The sequence below is a fragment of the Dermacentor andersoni genome, chromosome 1 (assembly GCF_023375885.2).
Source record: "Dermacentor andersoni chromosome 1, qqDerAnde1_hic_scaffold, whole genome shotgun sequence".
Taxonomy (NCBI): Eukaryota; Metazoa; Arthropoda; class Arachnida; order Ixodida; family Ixodidae; genus Dermacentor; species Dermacentor andersoni.
Genome location: NC_092814.1, coordinates 269,213,359 through 269,237,849, shown reverse-complemented (window position 1 = coordinate 269,237,849; position 24,491 = coordinate 269,213,359). Strand labels below are relative to the sequence as shown.

General features: G+C 47.1%; 1 protein-coding gene across 1 annotated transcript in view; it reads left to right on the top strand.

Annotated features, from left to right (window-relative positions):
- Positions 1–23,803, top strand: part of LOC126547765 (UPAR/Ly6 domain-containing protein crok-like) — a 28,373-nt gene extending 4,570 nt beyond the window's left edge. Inside the window, exons 2-3 of the mRNA XM_055063136.1 lie at positions 14,034–14,192; positions 18,517–23,803. Coding sequence (XP_054919111.1) covers positions 14,034–14,192; positions 18,517–18,755 — 398 coding nt within the window. The 3' untranslated portion in view covers positions 18,756–23,803. The remainder of the gene's footprint in view (positions 1–14,033; positions 14,193–18,516) is intronic.
- The last annotated feature ends 688 nt before the right edge of the window (positions 23,804–24,491 follow it).

Sequence of the window (24,491 nt, the reverse complement as noted above, 5' to 3'; positions counted from 1 at the left end):
CGTGTTTGGCGCGATCTTCATGGAAGTCTTTTGTCTCGTTGTCGCCGTTTTGCTAGATTCGAGCTTCAGTTCCGGATTGCGCACACTCTTCAGTTGCGCGAGGTTGTGATCAACCCACAGTCTATCACACACCTTGCAGCTGTGGCCGCACTCACGGTCGAGAAATTCTCGCTTGAACCGTCCATAGGCACCCTCCGTGGGAGGAATCTCTCTGCGTCGACATCTCTGCTCGGCCTCCCACTCTCGAAGTTGGGGGTTAGCTTGCCTCCACCCGGCGCTTGGCTTGCGCTTCTCGCTCTCGAAGCTCGGGACTTACGCGACGCCGGCGCTGCCGCTCTCGTGCGAGCTCCGGCGAAACACCTGCTCCTATACCCCTCTCCTCCCTCCTCCTCCGGCGCGCGCTCTGCCCCCCTGAGTGACACCGGACGGCGAAGGCTCGACTTAAACAGCTCTGCTGTTAAAGCTCCCGATACATCTTTCTGTTGCTCAGTACGTGCTACATAAAGGTGTTTTTCCGAGCGTGTAAGTAGGCCGCGAGTACGCGCAAAGTGCCTCAAGCGGCCAGTCGCGCGGCAATTTCGCGTGCATTTGCGGGCTTCTTTCACGCTCGGAAGAAAACACTTTTACGTAGCACGTATTGAGCAACAGAAAGTTGTATCGGGAGTTTTTTATGTTGCTCTACAATTTTCTCATTGACAGTTTTCATCGAATTACAGTGTTTGAAAAGTTGATTAATCAATTAAGACTAATTTTGTAATTAGGCAGAATGAAAAGAAAATATTCTGTGTGTCTCCAAGCGACGGCAAACAACGTTACCTTGGTTCTGTCCAGCTACGTGGCATATTTTTAAATTTTTATGCATGATAGTTGGCACACCCTGTATAGGCAGCGCACTCGCAAAGTCGCGATCTCGTGCTTCCCCAGTGTTTCGTGTGCTTCGTTTAAGTATGCTTAAAAAGGAAACGGACAACGACAGTATACTTTTAAAATGTTGCCCGGCTTCTTTCTTCTCTAATCCGTAACATTCAGAGTGATTCAATAAGCAATAATAATGTTTAATAAAACACGGAAATAAGTAACAAAGACCTTCGTCATCCACACTTTCTCGCTCTTGCATTATTTTTCTCGCGCAAGCAGTTGCCGTCCAGCAGGCGCAAGAAAGAAAAAAAGAAGAAAACATTCTTCTCCTCTCGGAACACACTTTGAACGGCCTGCTTGCTGCGTATATCGTGTTCCCCTTGCCGGCAAGCGTACGAATTCGAAAACAACTGGCGCACTTCGGATCGCCTCCCGTGATTAGGAGGAAGTTTGTGATTACAATCCCCCTTCGACTAGCCGAAGCTGGAATCCCTCGCCGCACTCATCGCATAAAATTAGGCCTCGCACATAAAGCGTTATCTTCTTTTCAACTCGCGGGGAAAGCACGTAGGGAGGCGGTTAGGAATGGGACGGCGTGTGATCGAACGCAATTAAGAGGGGGCGGTACTGTAGGTGGCGTATAAACTTTCGGCGTGCGAAGGTTCGTTGATAATTCCCCTTGCGCGCATCGTCTCTGTGCCTGGAAATTCAGCTCGTACGTAAGTGTAGCAACTGCGGTATAAAAAATCAGTCCGTAGCTTCAGCTCTCAAAGTTCGCGGTGCATATAATTAATTGCTCTTTTTTCTTCGTACGTTTGCTTGGTGAAGGAACTCAAGAACCTTGTGATGCACGCAGAGAGGGCGCGCTGCGCTCTGCGTGCATGCCTGATCTTTTTTGAACAAATGTCGATTCTTAACTGTCGTGTTGATGAACTGCGAAGAGCTATCTGTTTCTTTGACAGTGCTGAAAAAAAGGACATTTGCATATATATATATATATATATATATATATATATAAAGCGCAGCCAACTACACTACTACACTCGCTGCAAAGTGCAATAGCCGTGAGCCCATGCAGAAGGATCGTATTACGCGCTTTATGCTCAAACATTCCACGCGACTGTTGGCCTAAGAGGCGCGCGGACAATTCGCGGACAATTCGAAGAACTATAAATTACCGTCGTGCCATTCATCAGTCATTATGACTGCACGGGATGAAGAGTTTTTCTTCCCATCCACATTCGTCGCCAGGGGTGACAGTACTTTATTGTTATTTTTTTTTCTTGCTGCACGTTCGGCCTCGATCGCAGACACATGAAAAGCGCGTTATAAACCGCATTGCAACATTGCTTCTCGTGCGACGTGGTCTTCGAAAGGTATTATCGCAGTGTACGTCGCCAACACGATTAGTAGTCTGATGCAGTCTGTCTGCGACTCGGAATACTCTTTTCGATCGGCGCTGCCTCTGGCCGTTCCATATGCAGGCACATATGAGCAGACTTTTACTATCGCCGCAATCACCACTTAAGTGACCGACGTCTATCAGTTGAGCTCGTTTTTTTTTTTTTAACTATATAGCGCTAATAAGATTGACTCCCCGAATATGCATGGCGCCCACCTCTGATTGCTAAATTATGCTTATACAGCCACGATCCGACTGGATTGTAAATGCGCGTGTGCTCAAGAGCGAGAGTGCTCGAGTCCGAGCGTGACTTATGTATAGCTCACGTGTTTGCGCACTGTTTGGCACGCTCAGCAGCAGTGCCCAATCGCTGTTGCTCTCCTCTCTCTCTCTTTCTCTCAAATTAATCTTGCTCTTCACTGGTTCTAGCACTAATACAACAACCGTCCAGGGCAGGCATGCGCTAACGAAAGTTCGTCCGGCAAAGGTGCATCGTGCCTTTCTCTCGTCCGCACAAACCGGCTGGACGCAGGCTTGCATGCTGTCTTATACCGGTGTCACAGGAACACGTTTGATCGCGATCAAGCCCGATCCGGATCGAAATTCTCAACTGCGATTGGTTCCCTCGCGCAGCTTGCGCAAAGGAGTCAATCACGACTGAGAAATTCGATCCAGATCGGGCTTGATCGCGATCAAAGTGCGTCGTGTGAGACCCGTGTTATAGACGAGTGAAAGAGAAGCAGTCAGACTGCGTGGCCTAAAACGTTTCGACGCGCTAGCTGACGGACGGCTGGTTGTATAAGCGGTAATCATTTTTAAATTTTCTGGAATTTTTAAAAATCGTCCGCTGCAGATAACATAATTCTATACAGTCCTTGAGCTGGATTATTCAGAGAGGCGGACATTACTTGCACGAGCAATTGAAACACATATTCAACTACGAGGGACGTTCCGAAAGTAAGTTTCGTCATTGTTTTTAAAGAGAAGCTGGTACACCAGGTGAAACAATCACCATAAGAATCCACGCCCGTTTCGGTTTCAACGACGGAAGGAACGTCAACAGAGGAGTAATGACGCATGCGCAGAGCGCCAAAGGAGAAAGAGTAGCAGCAGACCGGCGTGCACGAGGTTATTCGAGTACAGATCACGATGGCAGACAGACGTATGCTGACAACGTGGTCTCCAGTGGAAGTTCGTCCTGTGGGCCGGTATGAATGGGCACGTGGGACTAGTGTGTCCGTCATCCATGAACGCCTGCAGATCGTGTATGGTGACGAGGTCGTGTCTCAAGCCTTGCATCGCAGGACACCCAGTTTTACCAGAGTCGTTTCTTCAAACTGATTGCACTCTACGACAGATGTCTTAGTGTCGGTGGCGACTATGTGGAAAAATATTGCAAGGTGTATAGGTCATGATGCCATGGTGTATATATATACGTTTTTTGCAATAAAGTTTCCTTCGGAAAATAAACGACGAAACTTACTTTCCGGACGTTCCTCGTAATTAAAGAAATACTAATTAACTACTCCATTACTTACTTTACGTCACATATTGCAATTTACAAATTCTAGCCGGTGAGCTTGCAAGGCGTATCCCCTTGGAATGAATTTCCAGAATGACTCCATTTTGGAGATATGCGCCATCAGACTCACTGTAAAAATGCACTTGGGTTCCATTTACGTTTTTAACAAAACGCTCTTTCGATGCATTGAAACACAAAAGTAACTGGAACGCCCATGTATATCGTCCTACACTTTGGAAAATATCTCGAGACTGGTGGCATCCTGGAGATTAATTTCAAATGGATACGCCTTACAAACTCGCCGGCTACGATTAGTAAAGTGTAATATGTTCCGTAAAGCAATTAATTTATAAGGTAGTTACAGAATTTTTTGTTAATTAGTTGGATATGTGTTTCGATTTCTCGTACCAGTAATATTCGCCTCTCCAGCTCAGAGGGACAAGAATTATGCTATCTGCCGCAGGTGGATTTTAAAAGTTTCGGAATACCTAAGAATGATCACCCCGTATGCGTCGGTAATGGGGCTGACGCCCGTATAGAAGCTCACCTGAAAAAGCCCCGCACGCACGCTCTTGTCTACCTGCCCTGCTTGAGTGCTAGTGGGTTTCAGGTGAACTAAGGAGAAACATCGTCATGCGCTTACGTTTCCTCGGCGCTCCGCGAGTTAGATCAGCTCGTATTGCACCCATTTCGAAACAGATACAATGGCTGGTAAGAGAAATGCTCTGTGTGTGTACGCCTGCTAGCCGTGATGGCGCATTGGCGTTGCGCTGCTAGGCCCGAGGTCGCGCGATCTAAGCCACGGCGGCCGCATTTCGATGCATGGGGGTGAAATGCGAAAACGCCCGTGTACGCTAAAGAACGCCAGGTGGTCAAAATTAATCCGAAGTACCCCACTACGGCGAGCCTCGTAGTAATATCTTGGTTATGGCACGTAAAACCCCACAATTTAATTTTCACGCAGAGGCGCCGTGTAGGCTCGATCTCCCGTATAACTCGTTTTGTTAACCAAATATGTTTTGGACTGTAAGTGTAAAAATGTGCACGTGGTAGCGGTACTTCGTTCATTTGGCCGTCCAAGCGAAAGCGTGCAAACAGGCGGTGTGCGCACACCGCCTGTTTAGCGTAACGTTTCCGCTTCACTGAAGCCACCCCCGTCGCAACCACGTCCCAGCAGCGCGCTAACAAGCTCTACCTCTGCGCGACGGCGTAGACGGCGTCTGTCAGCCAACTGACGGTGTCGGGCTCAAGGCGGTAACACTATGCTCACATATTCTAGTTGAGAGTTGTAGAAATAGTGGAAGCAGGCGGCTTGCATATATACAGTATACTCTCAAGGACTCCCTTACACAACACACACCCCTGCGAAAAGAAAGTAAGGAATACTTACTACACAAGTAAATGCGCTGCTCTCTCCCTTAACATGAAGCCGTATTTGAAGAAAGAAAAGAAGAACTCTTACGCTATAATTGTTAGCGAGAGAAAATTCCAGCCAGTCCTGATGCTGGACAAACGATTAGTGAAGGCTGCAACGGCAAAGAGCACTCGCGAACCTTTGTGAATTATGTGCCGGATGCCTCGCAGCGAGCCATATAAGCCATTGCGGCGTGAGGCGTATACGTGCGTATACGTACCCAGGGCGAACTATTAGGGAGCGAATCCACAAAAGCTTTTCGTTCGCAAGTGCTCGCTGCCGTTGGCTGGTCACCTTCGCTAATAATATGCCTAGCATTTGGATTCTATGGCGCAGCCAGGGGAGGGGCTCGCACTTGACCGGGGTGGGGGGTCGAGTGCGACCGCAGGCGGATGGTCTCGCACGTCCTTTTATACCAGGTATTACACACCAGATATAAAACCAGGCACTCCGAAACTTCGAGAGAGGGGGGGGGGGGGCACGTACCCGGTGCGCCCTCCTGAAATTTGCTCTTATACGGACAATTCTAGCGCAAGTTTTTTTTTCTTTCTTTTTAGTGAACAGGGCTCAGTGGCCAAATTCACAAAGTTTTTCGTCTGTAAGTGCTGTTAGCCGTTGGCCAGCCGCCTGCGCTAATAATACGCCTGACATCACGATCGGCTGGCCCCGTGCTGGAAGTTTGTCGGTATCTTTGACGTCTTTCTTTGACCGATACAGAAATAAACCGAGTAGAGTAAAATGAGTGGGCCCTTTAATGTGTGGAGTAATTGAATGAATGACATATAGTGACAATCTTGCATTTCTCCACAAACGGGATGTCCGTCGCCTCTATTGCAGCACCACTATATCCAAAGCAAAGGAGCAGCCTTTTCTTTCCTTCTTTCTCTGAATCTGTCATCCCCATTCTCACGTGCAGGGTGAGAATGGGGATGGCGCTTTGCTGGCCGATGAAGTGGCGCTTTCATTCATTTATTCATATTCGCCAGCATGCTAATAAGAATTAATTAATGTTATGTAAAGAGAGTAACACTAATATAACGATGATAGAGCGTCATTTCGTGTTCGAAATGTGAAGGAGAGAGAGAGAGGGAGGATACAGAGTATTTCACGCGCTTATACTGGGTGGGTATAGTGGGTGGATATCCTGTACGTGCGACTTCCCCTTTAGCTCGTCTTCTGCTAGACGCGCCTGAATAAGAGAGCTGTCTACGACTGGTACACTAAGCGCACTACAGCATTGGTGTCTCGTAACTAGAGCGAGAGACAAAGGATTGTGTAACGAGATACGTCCTGACATCTTTGGCTATACATCTATAGGGAACAATGGGAGACGTACATCCGTTTCTACGCGGACGAGAAACCACAGCTTTAGCTCAGAGTTGTCTGTTTCATTGTTTCGCAAGTGCGGCATTCTCTCTCTCTTCACAAGAAAGACAGCTTATGCTTTTCCTTTTCTGGCGGAGCGAATCCCTTTGCCCTACCATTCACGACGGCCACTCTTATCAGTGTTTTCGGTTTTACGCGATTTATTTGCTCTTATTGTTTCCTTTCTTTCTGTATGAGGTCTGCCGCAAAAGTCCCTGCAGTGAGTCAGCAAAGGAACTTGGAGAAAGTGTAGTGGCGCCGCTCTCTCCACTCGAAAAGTCCCTCGTACGAGCCGGACCGTTATTGTATGGCAAGGCATAATTTTGTGCGTGCACTTTTTGTGCAAGCCATTCTTAGCCCTCGTCGAAATGGAGATCGATGAACAGACGGAACAAAGGATCAATATCGAATTTCTCGTTTTTTTTTCTTCTAATATTTTGAGATTCTGCATTTTTGTACTCCACATCTATTGCTAGATAACTTCTTGACAGGAGGTCGATCCCCATGCAGCCTTCTGCTCGTGACCTCCTTCTATTAATTTATCTATGTATGTTTTTCTATTCGTGAAATAAAAGAAAAACATTTATTTATTTATTTATTTATTTATTTATTTATTTATTTATTTATTTATTTATTTATTGTGAAATTTGGCAAGAATGGTTCAGGAGTTCATCAAATGTTGCAAGAGGCCTACGGAAAGGATGCCCTAAAGGAAAGCTGTTGATGACTCCAAAGACGACGAAAGGTCAGGACGCCCCTCCACCTTGTGCGAAGATCAAAGCATAGATCGTATGCGTTCTCTTGTACTCAGTCACCGCTGAATGAGCGTTACGATGATATTAGAAACACTTGGTTTGGGAAAGTCGTCCACAGCCCGAACTGCTGACTCCTGAGCAAAGGTTGCGATGAAAAGATTGTCGCATTGATCACAATACTTCACACGACGGGATGAATTCTTGCAAAGCGTCGTCACCAGCGACGAATCTTCGATTTACAGATCTAACATCGAGCTGAAGTGCTAGAGCAAGAAGTGCAAAAATAAAGATGTGCCATAACAAACAAACAAACAAAAATTCGGCAAGAACCACCGAGGACGATTGTCAATGTAAGCGAATAGCCAGAGCGAGCGAACGAAGGAGCGACAGGCTTCTCCCCCTCCTTCCCGTCCCTCCCCGCAACTCGGTTGCCGGAGAGCACGCGCCCTTTGCCTCGGCACCTCCTCGCGTCTTCCCTCGCCGTAATCCCGACAACTACGAAAACCGGCGAAAGAGGCAAAGAAAGCTATTTGCCTTAAACAGCGCGGAAGAGCAAAGCGATACTCAAGGACATGATCGTGCTTTTTTGACTGCCATGGAATTGTTTAAAAAAAATTAAATTATGGGGTTTTACGTGCCAAAACCACTTTCTGACTATGAGGCACGCCGTAGTGGAGGACTCCGGAAATTTTGACCACCTGGGGTTCTTCAACGCGCACCTAAATCTAAGTACACGGGTGTTTGCGCATTTCGCCCCCATCGAAATGCGGCCGCCGTGACCGGGATTCGATCCCGCGACCTCGCGCTCAGCAGCCTAACACCATAGCCACTGTGCAACCACGGCGGGTTGCCATGGAATTGTGCGCTACGAATTTGTACCTGCAGGTCAAACTGCCATTGCAGCTTGCGTCCTACGTGGAAGTCCTGAAGCGTCTCAAAGATCGTGTGCGCCGCGTGCGAACAAATTCGCCAAACGAAGGGCGCTGGTTTTGGCACTACGATGATGTCTCTGCGCACTTTGCATTGATAGTGCACGAGCTTTTGACACGCAATTCCATAGCGGTGCTGGAAAACCCTCCCGACTCGTTGGATTTAGCCCCCCTGCGACTTCAGAAATTACAGGAGGTTCCTGTAATTTGGCACGTGTCGGTTTGTGTGGGAATAGAACTCGGGCCTCCACGGTGAGAGACGAGTACTCTTCCCCGACGCCACGGCGGCTCCACAAGTCTGGCTGACTAAAGGTGTGCCTATAGTGCGTGCGTCATTGCACACGTCACGTCGTAGTCATGTGACTGACTAAAGGTTTGGCCTATTTCACCAAAGGGATATTTGAAACAGAACAGCGCGGTTATCACGGGGACAAGCAGGGAGAAACGACACGGACGTCCGTGTCGTTTCTCCCTGCTTGTCCCCGTGAAAACCGCGCTGTTCTGTTTCAAATATGTCTTACCAACTCGCCCGAACGTCTGTTTTCACCAAAGGGACTATAATGCTTTCGCATTCCCACACATAAGCAGTCGTCTCTGCCGATTTTTGTTTTTGTCTTTTTTGGGCAAGTCGCACTGCGACCGATACGAAGACGATGCGAGGGGAAGGGGACCATTTATCATATTTGCCAATGCCTCCGCCCCGTTGTCGGACTAAACGCCGCACGCAACAGCCGCGTCACATAAGGGAGGAGCTTGGCGCCGATCCTCACTCTCTTGGATGCGTAATCATGCGAGCGACAATTAAAATTTGGAGTCGGATATCTCGGTGCACAGACATGCTAGAAGAATTCTTCCAAGTGAAACTGTGTAGAAACACGACTGCCTCTAACTTTTGAATATAAACATACACACTTACTGCAGTCAATAAAATGTTAATTATTCAATTTCAGTTAATTGGGCTGCTGACAGCGATAATTATCGTCTCACTTTGCGTCCCTCTAGCCACATAACTTATTTGCTCAGGTGGTATTCGCGTGCCTCCCAGTGCCTAATTTTAAGAAAATCATAAAGCTTAATTTTGAAAGCCCGGTAGGTACGCACAAACATTCGCGTATCACCTCTGTTATTAAATGTGTCCGTCACGTAAGACATTGAATGGCTCATACCCCCTTAAGCAAAGGATCATACGCCCGTGAACGCGGCCTGCCCATTCGGACGACAGAAGTGAAATTCTCCGCTGGAATGATGAGCGGCAACGGAGCACACACTCGCAGGGGAAGCACCGCGTTAACGTTACCGCTTCTCGATGTCCTTCGCGGTAGCGATCGTAGTGAGGCTGTTATCGAAGCACAATGGGTCACAGACGTTGCAGGTAGAGCCGAAATGACGATCAAGGAGGTCTCTTTGGAACCTCGCGTTCGCACCTTTGAACTCGTCCACGTTGACCCTTTGACGCCGAAGGCGCTTCGCGCTATTCTCTGACTCACGGTATGCTCCGTCGGTTCTCGCTAGTCGCTTACGTGCCGTCTCGCGGGCACGCCCGTTGGCCATCGCATTGGCGTCCGCACGTCGTCGACGATCACACTCGCGTCGCTCTTCATACGCGCGCTGTCCTTCTGCAGTCCTGACGACCCGCGGCCTACCCACTGCACCGGCGGAACGAAACTGGGATCAATAACGTCGCTCACCTGACATCAGCCGTGACGTAGAGCCGTGACGTCAGCCGCACTCAAAAGAGCCATGATGATATTTTTTTGCACAACGGAGCTAGCTGTGGTAGAAGAAGCGAAGAAGGCGCGAGTAGTGGCACGAGCGCGTTCGCACGGTTGTGCCTATAGGGGCGCCAACGAAGAAGACGACCGCGCTCGAGCCATTGCTGCTGATGATAATTTCTGCTCGCAGACGCCAGGAAACCCAGTATCTGAGCAATACACATCTTCGCTGTAAAACTCCCGATACACCTTTCTGTTGCTCAATACGTGCTACATAAGTGTTTTTCCAAGCATGAAATAAGCCCGCGAATACACGAAAAATTGCCACGCGCCCGGCCGCTCGAAGCAGCTTGCGTGCATTCGCGAGCTTTAAGTTAAAGAAACAGCTAAGAAAATGTTTCTTTTTCTTTCTTTCTTTTCTCTTTAGTAATGAATGCCCGAGGCGGGCCCGGCTTCGTATCACTGGCCCGGGCTGGGCTCGGGCTTCATAATGCGGGCCCGTCCGAAAAATCAGGCCCTCCAGTGCTCTACTTCAAGGTGGCCTCCTGCGCTTCCCTGCTCGCGTTCTCTTCGCTATCGCCGTATTTCATCCCCGCAGCGCTGCACGTTCGCTCTTTCTTTCGCTGTGCTCGTTCGCTCGGTTACGCCGCCGAGGCCCGCCGACGCTCAATGCGGGAACGGGCGCCTGAAAGCTGCGCTCTAAAATAGAAGCCCGAAGTTTGCAAATCAGTAACTCTGCAACAAGAACAAATATCGCTTTTCTGTTAACCGAATCCGTGAAATCAACCAGTGCGAACAAATTTGATGTATTATTGTATATCTTGAATTTGTTACAATGTTTACAAGCGTTTTGCAATGTTTTACTTACATATTATTGGGGTATCTAAGGATCAGGTATAATACACCAATTTTGTCAGCTTTAGATCTACTATAATGTGCAATTTACATATTTGTCATTTTTCATTGCTGAGTTATAGAGTCGTAAACTTGATATTTTCACTTTCTAGAAATTTGCGATTTTCAGCAGTTGTTATAAAAACACCCCCCCCTCCTATCTGTGCTCGCAACTTTCCCTTCATTGCCGCAGAAAGTTGTCCGCAAGAGAGCAGCAACACCCACGCTCAGGAAAGTCTGGAGGGATCACAAAGAAAGCTTCGTTTAAAAAATAAAAAGAACGCGAACGTGCTTGAGCGACGCTGAGGCGACGTGACAAAGGGGGTGTTACTTGACTGCCGGTTGTAGCTCAGAAGAGCAGCCGGTCGTTAGCTTTCGATATCGCAGCGTCGCGCTGCCTGTCGCGACACTTGCGCGCGCGCGCCGCCCGTCACCCTCGCGCGCGAGGTCCTTGATCCCGCGCCAGCCGTATGCGCTCGACAAACCCCACCACGGAGCCGGGCGCGTTTTAACGCGCGCCTGGATCAACGTCCGCGCCACGCACCTTTCTCGGTATTCGCCGCCGTGCACGTCGACCCCGTTGCGCCGACCGCAGCTTTCACAGCCGTCGGCGTTTCACGCACGGACACGCCCGTTTATATTGGAATGTATACGTATCTGTCTTCCGTTACCCGACTCGGATTTCTTTCCTGTATATTGTTCTTATATATATATATATATATATATATATATATGTGTGTGTGTGTGTGTGTGTGTGTGTGTGTGTGTGTGTGTGTGTGTGTGTGTGTGTGTGTGTGTGTGTGTGTGTGTGTGTGTGTGTAAATAACGGCATCCGGATGTTGTAGTGGCATGTGATCTGCATTCTAGCCACTTCGCGATCAGCGCCGACCCGTCGCGCCTGTATGTATACGTCGTGTTCGTGAGCCAGAGTGCATGCGCGCCAGGGCGCTTCCTTTTTATCTTCCCCCCTAGCTACGAGATATCAAAGAACCGATAGGCTGAAGTAAAAGTTCGGCCTTTTTTAGTTCAAGTTCGTTCTGCCACAGTTTGAGCGATCCGCCGCAGTATAGCTCAGCGGATATAATTAAGTTCTTCTGCTGAACACTATACGGTATAGTATAGTTCACGGATTCCATCCCTCCAAAGGCAGGCGAATTCTAATTGCAGATAAAAGAAAGAAGAAAGGAAAGGAAATAAACATCCGGTGTACTCGGGATTTATGCGCAACGTAAAATGATTTAGGGGCTGAAAATTAGTGTACAACCCTTGTGCACCCTGGTGTAGCCTTAAGTCCATTCGCTCAGTCAATGCAATTTCGGGATTGATTGGCTGGAGGTTTCCGTTACGCGATGCGTTTGCACCTGGTGCCGTATATTTTAAGATTCCTTCCCTCCTATATCATAGGCGTGCGCACAAGGGAGGGGGGGAGGGGTGTCAAGGGCCTCAGAACCCCCCCAGGCCTTCTTGGGAAGAGGGGGGGGGGAGTCAAAGCGAGTGCACATTCGTTATTTCCATGTCCCGTATGATCGCCTTCGATGTTGCCTTTATTGAGCAGGCCATGTTGCGCTGTTTACTGGTGCAGGCATGCTTTGATCATTCAGCTTTGGTAAAAAGAAGGCAGGCTTTTGCGTTAAAGGGCCCCTCACCAGGTTTGGCCATTTTAAACAGACAATTGCACATGGCGCAGCAAGATAACTTGGCACCCCTTATAAGAATCTCTGTGCACGCCCTATATGTCTCCGATTCCGCGTATTCCTCATATCGGTCCCACCGAGTAGCTGATCTCGGTGAAAGCGTGGGCTCAGCTTCGAGCGAGCCAGTTACGAAGGGTAAATAAGATGAAAAATGAAAGAAAGATATCGTTACGAAATGCCCAGATTTTACATGCGCAACGTTCTATACAGGCAGTGCCATTTCACCCGCGTTCGCTTGTCTCATTTTATCTACTTTTATCTTTTTTTATTCGTTTTTGCGCGCAGTAAATGTAATACGAACGAATGAATTCCGGGGTTTTACGTGCCAAAACCACGATTTGATTATGAGGCACGCCGGAGTGCGGGACTCCAGATTAATTTTGTCCAGCTGGGCATCTTTAACGTGCCCCTAATGTACGGGACACGGGCGTTTTTTTGCATTTCGTCTTCATCGAAATGCGGGCGCCGCGGCCGGGATTCGATCCCGCGACCTCGTGCTTAGTAGCGCAACACCATAGCCGCTAAGCCACCATGGCGGGTGCACTCGATCTGGAATCCACTGGTAGCAGGCTACCACGGGAACTGCATTTTGCGACGGGTGTTGGGCAACGCGCCTTCAAGGCCGGCGCAACAGCGCGCATTACATAGCTGAGCATTCTCGTCTCTGCTTCCCAGCGCTTAAATATGAAGAGATCATCAGGAGATTCTCTAGGTATGCGTGGAGCGCGTACACGTTATCCAGGAGGTTGTACGAAGATGCGTTGATTGGTAGTTTACAGTACACATTAGGCCATTTCCTGCTGCATAACTTTTTTAGCCTGATTGTACGTAAAAATATCTCTGGCTGCAACTTACAGTTCACTGACCCTCCCCCTGAAAATAAAAAAAGAAAAATTAAAGAGACGGCGAAGGGTTAGTGTAAACAGATCGCGCTTAAAGACAGTGATAGGTATCTGCATATTGAAAAGCATGTTGGTCATTTCTTGTTGATTTTCTAAATGAGCAACTGTGTTTCATAGCGCAGTTTAAGTCCACCTGTCCGTCTAACGCATGCAAAAGCGTGGAATTGCGTTGTCTACGAGAGACGATCTTTAAGACGTCTGGTATAAAATGATGATGATGATTATGATTATGATGATGATGATAAAAGAATAGCAAGTAAGAAAGAAAAACATATATTTACCTTGGTTCAATATAGATGAATATATATTACTCGGAAGTAGGCGGTCATTCCGCCTACATACATTCTTTCATGTTTTGCCAAAAGGTAAAACAGACACAGAGTATGGTTATTGCTTTCAAATACCAGCTATAGGTCGCTCAATTGAAAGTACCTTCGGAAGAATACGCTGAAAAAAAAAGAAGCACTGTAGCCCGCATACTACTGGCGTACAACTGAGTCGTAAGTGTGTCGTTGTTTTCTCTGTTTCCGAATTGACGAGCACGAACTTACTTTTCTTTTTTTTTTTTTTTTTTTTACGTTCGCAGGCGGGACGATCAAGTGCTGGGAGTGCAACTCTCACTTCGATCCACGGTGCGCCGACCCGTTCGATAACAAGTCGCTTCCAATCGGCGAGTGCGCTGCCCGGTCGTTGCAGAGCTACCCAAAACTCAAGGCCTCCATGTGCCGCAAGATTCGACAGAAAGGTATTACAAGTGCCCTTTGTATAAGATGCTTAACTGCGAAGTATGGTCTGCACAGTGGATTAGCGCCAGGGTACAAGAGACGAGAGAGAGGCGAGAAAGGAAAGGCGGAGAGGTCAACCAGACGCGAGTCGGTTTTCCTACCCTGCAGTGGGGAAAGGGGGATTAAGAGGAAGCTCCTAGCTCGGGGCCAACTCCCAATTTCCCCTTTCAAATAGTTGTAAAACGCAGCAATGCGTATGTGAGACAATTCCTGGACCCATTTGAATGAAATTTGTCGCATTCGAAAAAATAACATTAAACTCTAGTGACTGTAGGAAGCATGATATCGATTTAGGGCCTGGATATTTCTTTTTTTTTTTTCAAAAACTGACAAAAAGTCGGTGTGTCTGAAGAAACTAGAAGCGCGAAGTTTATGAATCCGTGCTCTGCACCAAAAACAGACATCGCAGTTCTGTAAGCCGCATCCGTTAAAGCATGTAAAGCGGGCAAATTTTGTATATGAATTTACAACTTACGTGCATTTGTTACAATTTTAGACGGCTTTACGCAAAAGTCTTATTCACATGTCAGCGGTATATTTCGGAGAAGTGTATGCATCAATTGTGTCCGCTTTAGACGTATTATTAGGTGCAGTTTAGAGAATTGTGATACCGTTTTCCATCGCTGAGCTAGAGGTTTGTAAACTTCATAGTTCCGTTTCATTCCTTTTTTTTTTCTTCTAAATGTTGCGGTTTCGAACAATTTTTATAAAGATTTACCGGCCCAAATAAAAGATCTGCTTGCTACAGTCGCTAGATTTCAACTTTTTTTCTTTTTTAGCTGTAACAAACTTGATGAAATTCGGTGCACTGGTCGCCGAGAGAAACGATTTCACCGTTCCCATGCGTTTAGATAGGAGCCCTTGAGTTATAAAGCTTCCTCTTAAAGGGATGAAACGAAATAAGTGAGGGAGAACAGCGAGGCTGCCGCTTCATCCGGAGGTGCACCTTGACGCCCACAGTTGGCCACTGACGTCTCTAGATTTCGGGAATTCCAGCAGTTCGCGTGTCGCTTTCTAGGCTTGACAGACGTGGTATTCGTCATGGAGCTGCACCGCATGCGGAACGTATGCGAGTTGGTTGCGTGCCGATATAGATGACCACTTCGCTGTGCACGTTGAAGATTTGATGGATTCGTAGCCAGATAGCGTAATGCAACATGATAGAGCAGGTCGGACGTGCTGGACATCACTGAAAGTTTATGCTCCACGCTATTTCAAGTTTTGCACATATTTTCATATCTGCGCAAGTTGCGACGCGCAATATTAAGGTGAGAGCGTTAAGTGGCTCGTTGCAATGGCTCATACCCCATTAAGGCGGCGTCTAGTCGAGTGGTACAAAAATTATCATCATGTTAAGTGATATGTAAGTGACACTATGCACTGTATAATCAGATTTTGGTTTTAGACCTGCCATTCTTATGTACTCCAACATGTAATTAATTTTTTTCTCTTTCTTCCTCTTTTACATTAGTTTTACCTAGGTTCGAAATATTGCTTACTGCCGTTATATTGTCTATTAATTACTTCATCTGCTTATATTTGTATCTCATTATTTATCATTACTGCAATTGTACCAGTTGAGCTGTTGTTGCTTGCCAAATTAACTTTTATGTTAACCATGAACAGGAGGTCCCAATTCAGTTTTAACTATGGGACCTCCTTCTGTATACCTCTATATGTATATTATTTTATGCAATAATAAAAATTGATTGATTGATTGATTGATTGATTGATTGATTGATTGATTGATTGATTGATTGATTGATTGATTGATTGATTGATTGATTGATTGATTGATTGATCAGCAATGGCTCATATACCCCCGTAAGCAAGCAGAAATGCAATGTCTCGTACATTCATTGAAATCATCCATACAACACACAAAACAGCATACGTTTCAGTAAAGAACAAGCTCAAAACAAGCATCCGAACCATCAATAAAGCATTGCATACTCCCCTCGGAAGTGTACGCTACGGCCGAGAAAGTTCGCCCAGCGAGAAATGAGGTGCCACGTGCGAAGCAAGGGGAGTGCAGTAAGGCGTTCAACCGCGAGTGCTGCTTTCCCCCGCTGAGAGCACGCGACGTAAAGTCGTATAGAAACGTGCTTGGCGCCAGCCTGTCCCCGCTATGCGAGCTCGCGATGCCGCAGCTAAGCGGCGAAAGCGAGCCGAAGAAGCCGAACTGCGAAAGCAGCAACGCGACGATGCGAGACGGCAACGTAGAGAGGAGGCGGAATCTCGCAGACAACGGCTTGCCAAAGGTGCATTGCACACAGCGGCTCGTTTTGTCTTGCAAGGTGTCTCACTCCTCTGATCGTATAACTTAATGCATCACCGCGTGTGCAGCAGACTTTAACCTTCACGTGCTACAGGAGTGTAACATGCTGCCGAACTTTTAAGAAATTGCATATGGATAGCTGATCAGTTTTTCGGGTATACACAGTTTACCCTTAGAACTCTTGTAACGTATACGCTGTAATAGGCTGCATGCGGGCGACTCCGCACGCAGCCACTGCCTCAGCTCCGAATTAAATATATTCGCAATTCAGCCTTGTACATTGGCGCGCATTTTTTTTTTTAATTAAAAAAATGGAAAAGGTGTCACCCACCCGACATTGGTGTACGAAGCCCAAACGAAACCCATATAGGTTTCGGAGAAATAAAGCTTCGCAGTTGCAAAATTTATCTTGGTCCGGGGATTAAAAAAGAAAAAGAAGAAAGAAAGAAAAAAATAAATAAAGAGAGAAAAAGAAAAAAAAAAACGCGTGGTCACTGCCTGACGTCGACAGTATCCACGACTCAGATGGATAGCGCGAAGCAGAGTCTTTGGTCTCGAGCCTGCACAGTTTGAAGAACTCATGCTTGTCTGAACAAAATATAAATAAGTACAAGGTATGAACATTTAAAAAATTAATAATTAAAGGCACAGTAAATCAGCCCGGTGTGCTCGTATCTGGACAGGTAATGACGGAGAAAATGGGAGTTTCGGCACCAAATGAGCTTTCAAAGAACCACCGGCCACCGAAATCCTTCGCTTCACAAACTAATTGTTTGCCTCCAGCAGGCAATGAACAAAGGTTGAGTGTTTACGAGTACCGTGATGATGGTGGTGATGGGGACGATGATGATAGTGAGCAGCATGTGCCGGATTCCAAATTAGCAGTCGACCTCGGGAACGCTGTATTTCAGCACGCCGCGGCGAGGCAGAAGCGTCATCGCAGAACCTGTGCGAAACAGCGGAGTCGTAGCGCTTGTGCGTTATTAAGCTAGAAATATTTTAATTTTGTTATATTTCGTCACTGATTAAACAATCCTGACGTTTATTTTAGGAAACTTGAGCTCCATTATTAAAACGAAACGTACGCCAAATAAAATGTACTGCATGAGAGTGCCTGTGAACAATGTTTCTTAACTCGCGCATATCATTATAAATAGCATGACCAAATTTTCCACAAGGGACCAAACCAAACTTCTCTAATTGTCAGCTTTGCTATACGTTCCCTCTTGTTCAGTTTGTCTGTAGATATTCGATGGCTTTGAACTGATCAGGAATCGGGGACAGTGCACGAGAAGCGTCTGGTATACATACCTGCCAACTCTCCCGAACTGCATGTAATGTTTACGAATTTGGCCTCGTTTTTCGGTTTTACGGATGTCTTGTTTTACGTTTTAGTAAACGTTGACGGGAAACAAATTCTGTGCGCGAAAACGTTTCGCTCGTCGGTCTCCGAGCCTTCCGTTGTGTAAGTGTTCTGGTGGTGAAAGGACGCCCAACTAAGGTACTTGCTTCAAGAATCTGGAGGGGGGGGGGGGGGTACGTTTACGCCGTCAAATTCCTAAAGCAGGCGAAATCGACAAAAGCAATGTCGCTGTATACTCTAAAGGCAATGTATTGCTTGTCAGTCTCCGCTGTTCCAAGTTTGCTGATGCTTGTGTGCTGCGTCTGAACGTAAATCATCGTTCATAATGTGCCTCGAAGTGCGCATATATGTACCCAACAAAGGTCGTGTGCTCAGGGCAAGCTTTAAAGCAAAATGAGTGATATCCCCATTCCTTCCCGGTGTCGTGTCCGCGGGATTATTAAGAATTATAAGTTCACAGGTTGGCATGATAGTACTAGTCGCTGTAGTCTGTCGCAGCTAAAGCGCAGTATACTCACGTTTCAGTGATGCTGTGCTAGCCTCAGGAACCCGCCTGAGTGCCACGGCTTGTCATTCATAGTATACTTATTGCCGGTCACGTGCGATGCTTGGTTCTTGACGGTCATGTCTGCTTGGTGCGCAGTGAACGGCAATTGGCGGTTCATCCGGACCTGCGCCTTCCTGGGCGAGCCAGGCGAAGGCACCAACGACGAGAACTACTGCCTCATGCGGACTGGCACCTACGACGTATTCGTCGAGACCTGCACCTGCAAAAGCAAGGACGGCTGCAACACAGCCTCGCAACAGAGCGGACCGCTTTTACTCTTGGCGCTCGGAGCAGCTGCGGCCACTGGGGTGGTGTTGGGCGCCCTCCGCAATTGACCACTGCGCTTGACGTACGCTATGCCACTATGCGCGTGGGCTACTCGGACACCCCGCCTTGTGGTCTACCTAAGGCTCACACGTGCGTGCACCTTCTGGGACATTTTGCCATGCTGACGCTAGTGGTACTAGTGGAGCTAAAGCTGACAGCAACGCCACCTGGTGGTCATTTTTTGTCGCCGTTCCACCCGCTCCGGATGCGAGGTCCTGACATCGAGTTGTCGGCTGGTCAGCAAAAAGAAGACATCGCTGTTTGCTGTTCGCTTCTTGCGCACGGAGCTTACTCTGTACTGTGGTGATAGTGTTTGCTGCGATTGGGACACAAGAGTGGTAAAGCCTGGGCCCGAAAGGTGACTCGAGTCACCTTTCGGACGCAAGCCTCACCACTCAGCAGGATCCTGCTGAAGGGGAGTCTAGTTCAGGCTGGTTGTGAAATGTCCGTCCAACTTGTTTGTGGGAGAATCCCTGGCAAGAGTGCGCAGGCAACAACAGCGTACCCCGCCGATATTGTACTTAGCTCGTGCGAACGTTAGCGCGCATACCACGGGGCACTTGGTTACGACGGTAAAGAGTCGGACGCCAAAAACGACAGACTCCTGTTGGAGCCAAGGTGGTCGATATGTAACAACGCCGTGCACTGATCATTAGCAGATTAAAGGAGGAGGATGAGGAAATAAAAAGAGAAGGCAGGGATGTTAACCAGAAATGCATTATCAGGTTAAAGAAATATGGAGCAGGAAGGGGGTCTATCCTGCAGCAACGTTTTCCATTGCAGCTAGCTCTTTCGGGAGGCCACAGTACCAAAACGTTGGTACTTTTGAGAAGGATAACACGGCGGCCGGTCAGTACAGCCGTGTTCTGGAATAACCACAACATATAGGCAGAGGCAGTGGCTTGCCCTTTAGGTCAACAGGTAAAACCTGTTGACTAAAGTACGTTAAGAATGACGGATTTAAAAAAAAGGGTATAGAGGTTGCAGTTTGGTCTTACCGGGCGTACAAATGCATTTACCCCATGCGATGAGTTCCCGGACAAGCTGTGGGCTGCAGTTGCTCTGCATACTACATGTATGTTTACCATGTATGCAGTTACATGCATACCACATGTATGCTTTAGCTGCTCCACGACGGAGCAGCTAAAACGAGGAGGCTTAGAGGGGATATGGCTGAAATAAAACAATCTGGTCTAGATAAAAAAAAAAACAGTTTGCGAGGTTACTGTAAAAAAAAAATAAGAGTAAAAGAATCAGGGGAACCGAGGGGCTTCATTTTTTAGTAACAACCACATGAAGCCAGCAGTTGGCTTCATATGGCGAACTGTGTTGACGCTATGAAAGTGTAAGAGCAAGGGGGGGGGGGGCACGCGAATTAAGTTCCTCGTAAACTTAGTATTGCAATCTGCTTTACTCGCGCAAGGAGTGGGGAGGGAGAAGTTATTGTCGTGTCACCGTTTGTTCTGTGTTCTTCAGCCGAGCGCAGAACGTTGCATTAAATATAGTACCGCAGGTTTGTACCGTCACACGTCGCACGTTATTGGGCGCGACTATACAAGCACTTGCATTCATATTTCCGGCGCGTTACCGTACGGCGTCGTTATCCTAGATAGACGCACAGAGGTGATCCTTTGCGTCAATCTTGCAACTCACTTGATCTGCCTGCACTATACACAGGAAACCTTGCAGTGCCTTAAGTAATTGTGATCGCCTTTATACCAACTGCAGTGACATTGTTGGCAGCGGATAACCGTCATCGTTTCTCTTTGACACCAGTCAGACTCAGGCATATAGCGTTCGCTCTTTTTCAGTGCGCGAGGTTGTCGCGTCTACAGGTGTCTTGCAAGAATCTCGTGCGTGGCGGCCTACCGGTATAAACTGCCTTCCGTGATCGAATCTATGGCTTGCCGTCGCTGTAAGTCGTGTGGTACCAGCACCATTGAACTGCAATGAGGTTTTGTTTCGTATTTACTAAACGTGAACGAGCAACCCTCGCCAAAGTCATTCGATTCAAGAAAGCCTGAAGGTGAACGGGTGAACTTGCTAATGAGCTGAGGCGTAAAATGCGCAAAAAAGTCAGTATTTGTTTTTATCCCTCTGTCTTTCTCTCTTTGTACGCGACTTATCGACCTGGTGAGGACACGCACGGCATGGCGCCTTCAGCGTCAGTAAAGTTTATGAAGAAACGACAGAGACGACAATGAGACAATTTTTTACTCTAAGTTACAATGTCTAGAACCCAAATCTTGTGCATTCCGACTACTCGATGTACTGCATAACACATTCTTTAAAGGCACGGTTTTCTTGTGTCTTCTCGAAAAAGAGCTAAACGTGCAATAAGGTCAGGTTGTGGCTTGCCGGAAAGAAGGAGAAAATGCTTGTCTTTGAGAAACTCTGAATGTCACACCCTATTTTATTATTTATTAATTTTTTTTTTTGGCGCACTATATACCTGTACCCGCGAAAATATTTTCTGTAAGCCGTTGGCGTCTGAGCGCTGTCTTGGATATATTATACGTATCGCCCCCTTTTTTTTTTCACAAGACAGCCGCAATTGTTAAATAGAAGATGACGTTCGTGATATCGAAGGAACAACGTTCAGCTCACGTTACCGTCTCTCAAGACTGCGCATATCCTTCCGCTCAGCGTTCACAATTTTGATGAACTCCGTGCGGAAGTTATGAGCTGCCTGCAGCAGCATACTTCATATAAAGCGGTGTGCTGCACAAACGGAGCCCGAAAGGTAACGCGCAGAGCAGCGTGGAACTCGGGCAGGGACCAGAGTCGCGCGACCTTCATGTTGAAGCGCGACCATTTTGTTAATTCGTTGCCTTATTACCTTATACCACCAGCTTGTGCGGGTGAACATTCCGTCCATACTGTAACACCCCTGAATAATCCAAGTGCCACAAATCACCGAGGTAACCAGATCACTCCTTTTCATGCTGTACTTCTTTAGTTACCGTGTTTTACTGAGAGTAGAGTGTGCGTATACGTGGATCGCGAAAGGGTCGTGTGAATGCTCGTGCGATTAACCAGTGCATTTTTAGACGGATCTTTTTTTTGTGTGTGTACAAACGAAATATATGAATATTCATGGCCTCCATATGCAAACATGTTTCCTATTCACCATGTGAATGCGTAGAGTGAATGAAGGGTCGTACGCTGCGAATTTTGTCTCGTTTTTGCACTCTTATAGCCTCCATATTTTTGTACCTCAAATGCGGAGTTTGTTGCATGATCACGTGCGGTGCAACCAATTTGGCTCGGTGCTGATGTTGAGAAAGAAAACCAAGGAAGAAACACTTCATCGGCTGTCTCTCTCTCCCTCTCTATTTACTTTCTTATATTGAAGTACAATACAGAAAGTGACAGAGCCTCGCATAGCTGACAGGAAGGAGGCCGATTTGCAAAACTCTGGTTATATTTATCGCATGTTGGAGTAATGCCTTTCAGTTACGCTCAGATTTATAGGGTTACACTAAAGAAAAAAAAATAGAGTCAGGCTGGATTATAGGCGCTTTCACTGCATTTCTGAAATGGCGAATAGACCACGTTTATTGAGGAAAAAAAAAAAAGGCATTCGGGTTGGAAGAAGTGTGCGCTATAGAAAATGACGTAAAAGTGAGGGGGGCTTTGTGTCGACGCCACCTTCCCATTTTCGCGATGGCTTGCTGTGGCGTCACAGATTACGATCAACAACCAGCCGAGGCTGGTCAGTGACCTGTTTAAAAAAAATTCATCGCAAACGGAAGCTTTAACGCGACTTTTCCGCCTTTCCTGCAGTATGTGGACTCGCATCCGACGAAATGCCACGAAATACGTGGCGTTGTACGACGTCGTCAGTAATGCCGCTCTTTGACTATGAGCCAAACTTTATGAATTCGGCCTTGCGAATTGCTCCGCTAGTAATTCTTTATTTTTCCCCCCCAAAACAAGCGGCTAGAGAGTACGAAGTAGGAATTGTACCAGACCGATCTGGTGTAATATTCGCCTTCAGCTTTCTTTTGTAATTTGCGCTTACCGGCCGCGCTTGCCCTGCACACAACTATCCCTTTGTTTTTTTAATCACTACTGTTGAAACCGGCTGAACAAGCGTGTTCTGTATCGTCTTAGAAAGATCCTCTGTGTGTTTCAGGGGCTGGGCGGTGGCCCCGTCACAAGCACGCTAGAATACGTTGTTTCTTTAACAATGTGCTTTACGTTCTTGTATAACTGCGCGATCACATAGTTTCCCCTACCTGTAACCATTACTTTGTTGCCTTGCCTACGCGAAATTCAGTCCGCAAGTCGATAATGTGCAGCTCCCATTGTCTTTGTCTTGTACTGCAAACTATTCCAATGGCTTCATTATCTTGCTTTTCTTTTTTTTTTAACACTTTAAGCAAACTTCTTCTTCCTCTCTCCTCCATCATCACACTTCTTTGAATTTGTGCGCAAGAAGAAGCGATGTAATGATGGAAAGTTATAGCTGACCGTCGGCTTACGGTACGTTCCGCTCCCGTTTGACCCGTAGAGGCAGGCACTGCGGAGATATTTGGCGTTTTTCATAAGCGCATCTCGCAGAGGCGCGGGCGACGTGCGGTCAGTCTGGCTACAAAAACGACGAAGAACATGAGTGAACGCACAGTCGCGCTACAACAACAACAACACTCACAAACGGCTCGGCTGAGTGGCGAAGGTAGACTTTTGCCTTCCGCTGCCGGCAATAATGAGCGTACGTGCACTGGCGTTTTGTCTGGTCGGCTGTGCGCAAATCGCTAGGATGCACGGATCTGAGCGGAGCGAACTGTAAAGAAAAACGCCAAGCTAAAACTCTCAAATGCGCGTGTTTCGAGTATATATGCTGTCAATTTCAGTTCCCGGCAACGTACGCAAGATTATAATTTGGTGGTCCTCGTCGGTCTGCACTTTGCACCGGAGCTTCCTACGTATCATCCGGAGGTGTCTCTCTCTGTTCCATAAGAAAGAAAGAAAAAAAAGTCATTCATTGCCACTCGTGTGGCCCCGCACGATGCTCAAGCCGTGGCGACAAATAAACACTTTCAAAACCCCTGTGGATTTCCGTGCCTATTATTTCGCCTACAGTTCTAAACGTATAGCTCCGCTACAAACGCACGGAGCAGTCATCCGGCACGTGTTTGTTCTTTACTGACGGCAAACATACTGCAATATAAGCTATACCTCAGAGCTGGCTATCCCTACAATCATTTAACAAACCAACGCCATCCCCGCAAAAGAAAAAAAAAATATAGGAGGGGGGATATTACCAATGCAAGCTTACCACAAGCATCACAGTCACACGATCAAATTAACACTAAGGAAACGAAAGGAAACAAACAAGCTAAAAGAGGAGTCGTGCGGTGACGCATGTAAGAGACAGTAAGTTTCTTACTGTCTAAAGCTACTTTTGAATATTGCTTTAACTGAGATTAACTTTCGCATCTGTAGAAAATGATTCATCGATTTTATAAAGAGGCTTGTATAGTATGCATAGTACGTACTAGCATTTAAAAGGCACCTGCACACAAGTTTTTTGTAGAGGCTTTCCCGCATAAAGAAACGTATTGTGGGGAAGAGAAAGAAAGGAAAGGCAGGGAGGTCAAGCAGACGAGCGTCTGGTTCGTTGCGCTACACTGGGGGTAAGGAAAAGGGGAATAGAGAGAGGGATCACTGAGTGCACCATGCAGAACTGTGGCACAATTCAGGCGGCTCAGCTTGCGCTCGAAAGAGAGAGGTAATAA